This window comes from Nicotiana sylvestris, chromosome 8 (genome assembly GCF_000393655.2).
Source record: "Nicotiana sylvestris chromosome 8, ASM39365v2, whole genome shotgun sequence".
NCBI classification, from domain to species: Eukaryota; Viridiplantae; Streptophyta; class Magnoliopsida; order Solanales; family Solanaceae; genus Nicotiana; species Nicotiana sylvestris.
Window position 1 is genome coordinate 49,078,768 of NC_091064.1, and position 3,519 is coordinate 49,082,286.

The 3,519-nt window shown below is 35.2% G+C and overlaps 1 protein-coding gene across 1 annotated transcript; it reads right to left on the minus strand.

The window, feature by feature from the left end:
• Nucleotides 1–521: 521 nt before the first annotated feature.
• Nucleotides 522–2,688, minus strand: LOC104218005 (nascent polypeptide-associated complex subunit beta-like). The gene is made up of 6 exons (XM_009768400.2): nt 2,522–2,688; nt 1,768–1,835; nt 1,383–1,531; nt 1,242–1,298; nt 921–959; nt 522–830 (listed from the first exon to the last, which is right to left on the minus strand). The coding sequence occupies exons 2-6, from the start codon at nt 1,833–1,835 to the stop codon at nt 649–651; spliced, it is 495 nt and encodes a 164-aa protein (XP_009766702.1). The 5' UTR covers nt 2,522–2,688; the 3' UTR covers nt 522–648.
• Nucleotides 2,689–3,519: the final 831 nt, after the last annotated feature.

The window sequence follows — 3,519 nt, forward strand, 5'->3', positions numbered from 1 at the left end:
TTTAGCATGCGCCAAAAATTATTTTTATTTTGGTCGCCGAAAAAATATATAAAATTTGTACTATATTTATTATACAAAAGATATATAATTTTTTTGGCTATTATTTTTAAAATGGCTACACAGTGTCATTTTCCCTAAGATCTTAATAAGATTCTCGGGTCTTAACAGTTACTTTAGCCATATCGTCAAAAGAATATTTGAAGTAAAGTTTTCTCTATTGCTAATGTTCAAACTTTTCCAACCAATGAAATCTTCTTGAATTTTTAATTCCTACATGTGTGCAACTTCATTATTTAATGCAAAGAGAAAAAATGGAAGAAAGAACATGATTGTATACATGACGGCAAAATTTATTTTACTTTCTAGTTTCTATATGATGCAGCAAGAGGAGCATAAAGACTAAGTTTTTATGCTTGAAAGAAGTATGCTTCAAAAGGCTTCTCACCTAAGACTTGCTTAAATGCAATAAGAGTCTCTGCCGAGCTAATGTAGAGAATTAAGGATTAGAAGGGCAAAGTAGCTTACTACAAAAACCATTTTGATGAATTTTTAGTTGTCACAATCAAAATCAAATAGAACACTTAACTAAATTAAACGGATCTCAAAACGTCGAGACAGGAGGGGTTGATACAAAATTCAATTAAAATTTTAGGAAGTGTGACCCTCCTCTGCAGCGGCTGCTTCAAAGGTTTGGCCAGCCACGAGTTCCGGCACCTCATCATCATCATCCTCCTGTGGTGCAGCAGCACCTTCGGGCGCCCCGGTAGCACTAGGTGCCTGCTTCTGGAACTGCTCTGCTAGCTTCTTCAAATTCTCCAAATTATCAGGGCCTGAAAACAGATCTTACAACAGTCAATAAATGCTATACTGCTTAATCTTTTGTGACGTCTGCATCTTAGGCATCATAAAGGACCACATACCCAACTGGTGAATAATTTGAGGAAGAATATCCTGCAACTCTGAAATAGGAAAGAAATAAAGCTTAGAAACTCTTAAATGTTACAAAAACACAGAGAAAGAGGGAGAGTCAGTGTAGGTTCTTAAAGCATGTTCAAACAGCACGAGGGGCAGATCAGGAAACACAAATATCATCAAATTATCAAGGCTCTTTTAGTGTTGGAACAGCAAAAGTATAGAAATGCCATGCTTCTTTTTGTTGGAGCATATAAGTAGATGCAAGTCACAAGTAGTACCAACTTCTTACTCATAATCAAGATGCAATGAAAGAGAGGAAAACATACTCTTGGTCAGAGGGGAACCACTAACAACCCAAGTGTTTGCAGCAATAGAGGCTTGAACTGAATAGTAAAAACGAAAAAGAAATAGTTAACGGGTAAGCGAGATGGATCAAAGAACACCTGCATAAAAGATTGTATTTATACCTTTGGGGTTAATGAATTGGATAACTACATCCTCCTTAAAAATGTTAACCTCTTCAATAGCAGGAATAGCATTCACCCCTATTCTTTTGAGGGTGCTTTGAAGTCTCTTGTCATCTGTTGTAGTTGTCTTGTGAACTGCCTTCTTCTTTCTGTAGAATAAGCAGACGATAAACAAAAATCAGAACAGATTACAGGGCACAGCCACAGTCCTAAACTTTTTTCCTGCCATGGTCCCTTTTGTATTTAGGCAACCAGCAATTATTGACCATATTCTCATTAGGAAACAGACTACTCGTAATTATTTCAGTTATCAAACGTCACAAAAGAGCTATTATATCCATTTCTATTTAGTGGTAGTAACATCAAACATTCAAAGGAGACAAACCTTCGCATGGTTCCCTTACCACCAGTCCTTACCGAACCGGCCATTTTGCGTAGCTTTTCTACATTCATCTGTTCCAAGACAAATACAAAAATGTAACACTGAATGCTAAACAAAACTAACAAATTTGCAGAATATGATATTCAATAAAAACATTATAAAAATCACATCAAAATCACCTCCACATGAAAAGTAGTAGTAGTAAAAAACAATCAAATGATTGAGTCCAAAGGCAGAAAGTCCAGCACATTTTACATGAACACTAAAATAATAGTAGGTAGGAAGTAAACAAAAACATAACACCCTAAAGTATATTAGTAAGAGTAACAAAAAATGGCTACATAAAAATTAGCATCGTTGACTTATCTACATACTTCCAGTAGTAAATTTCTACATATTTATCCAGAACGCAATGAATATTGCCATATTGGAAATCAAACAGTTCAATCAATATACAAACCGCAACATTTTCATCAAGCTAAGGAAAAGAAAGCCCTAGACATGTGCCTATAACGAATCTATACACAGCTTCACCGCAAGTATTCCAACAGTATAGGCCATTTTCCAATCGGCTCATCCTTCACATAAACACTCAACTAAACATAACAATCAAACAAATCGTTATACATATATGGAGAAACATATTTGTACATAAAAAATCAATGAATAAACCAAAATAAAATAAAATTGAAGAAGCTATCAGCAAGTCTTGTGGTGTTGATTGGGTAGGTTGTAAGCAAGCAGAAATAGCTCTCACCTTTGTGAAGAATAGAGAACTAAAACCCTAGGCAGCAGTCGGCAGAGCAAAAATGAAGAGCAGAAGGATGGGTTTGGCTGGCTGCCGATAGCCTTTATCCTATTACCCCAACCCTATCAAACTCTTTACATTTCCATTCTCACCCTACCCTTTTTTGATGCAATGACGTCTATACCCTCTCCTCTATTCACGTTTTAAAGCATTTTTAATCTTATCCACGGCTAAAAAGTAAAAACTGAAACCAAATATTCCCTCTCTTTTATTATATGGATACCCCTTCTAGTTCAATTTAGATGATATAGTTTGTCTTGATACAAAGTTTAAGGAAAAAATGGTTTTGAAACATGAGTCCTAAAAGCTTAAGGGGTAAAATCTTTATGGTGTCATGATATTTATATGACCATAAAAACTTCTCATTAAGGATAAAGTAAATAAAATGAAAAGTTTAAAGTTGAATTATTTTCAAATATAGAAACGTTTCATTCTTTTTTGTAACAACCCAATCGGTCGTTTCGAGCATTTGCATTCCGTTCAGCTGTTTAAAGTCTTGAGTAGCTTCATATGATGTATTATCACTTGTATGAATCGTCGGTTTTGGTTTTCAAGTGATTCGGGATTGATTTGGAAGAATGATTCTCAACTAGGAAGCTTTAAGTTGGAAGAGTTGACCAAGTTTGACTTGTGTGTATTTAACCTTGGATCGGAGTTTAGATGGTTCCGTTAGGTCCGGATGGTGATTTTGGACTTGGACGTATGCCCGGATTTGCATTTAGATGTCTCTAGAAGGTTTTGGCACTATTTGGCAAAAAATAAAAATTTGAAAGTATGGAATGTTCATAAGTTTGACTGGGAATTGACCTTGATGTTATCAGGTACGAATTGTGGTTATGAAAATTGGAATAGCTTCGTTATGTCATTTGGAACTTGTGTACAAAATTTGAGGTCATTCCAAGTTGATTTAATATGGTTAAGCACGAATTTTGGAAGTTGATAGTTTA

Coding starts and splice junctions, on each gene's coding strand:
- LOC104218005 (XM_009768400.2), bottom strand. CDS start 1,835: ATGAATGTAGAAAAGCTACGCAAAATGGCCGGTTCGGTAAGGACTGGT. Junction 960..1,241: donor TGGTTCCCCTCTGACCAAGA/GTATGTTTTCCT, acceptor TTCCTATTTCAG/AGTTGCAGGATATTCTTCCT. Junction 831..920: donor TCAAATTATTCACCAGTTGG/GTATGTGGTCCT, acceptor ATCTGTTTTCAG/GCCCTGATAATTTGGAGAAT.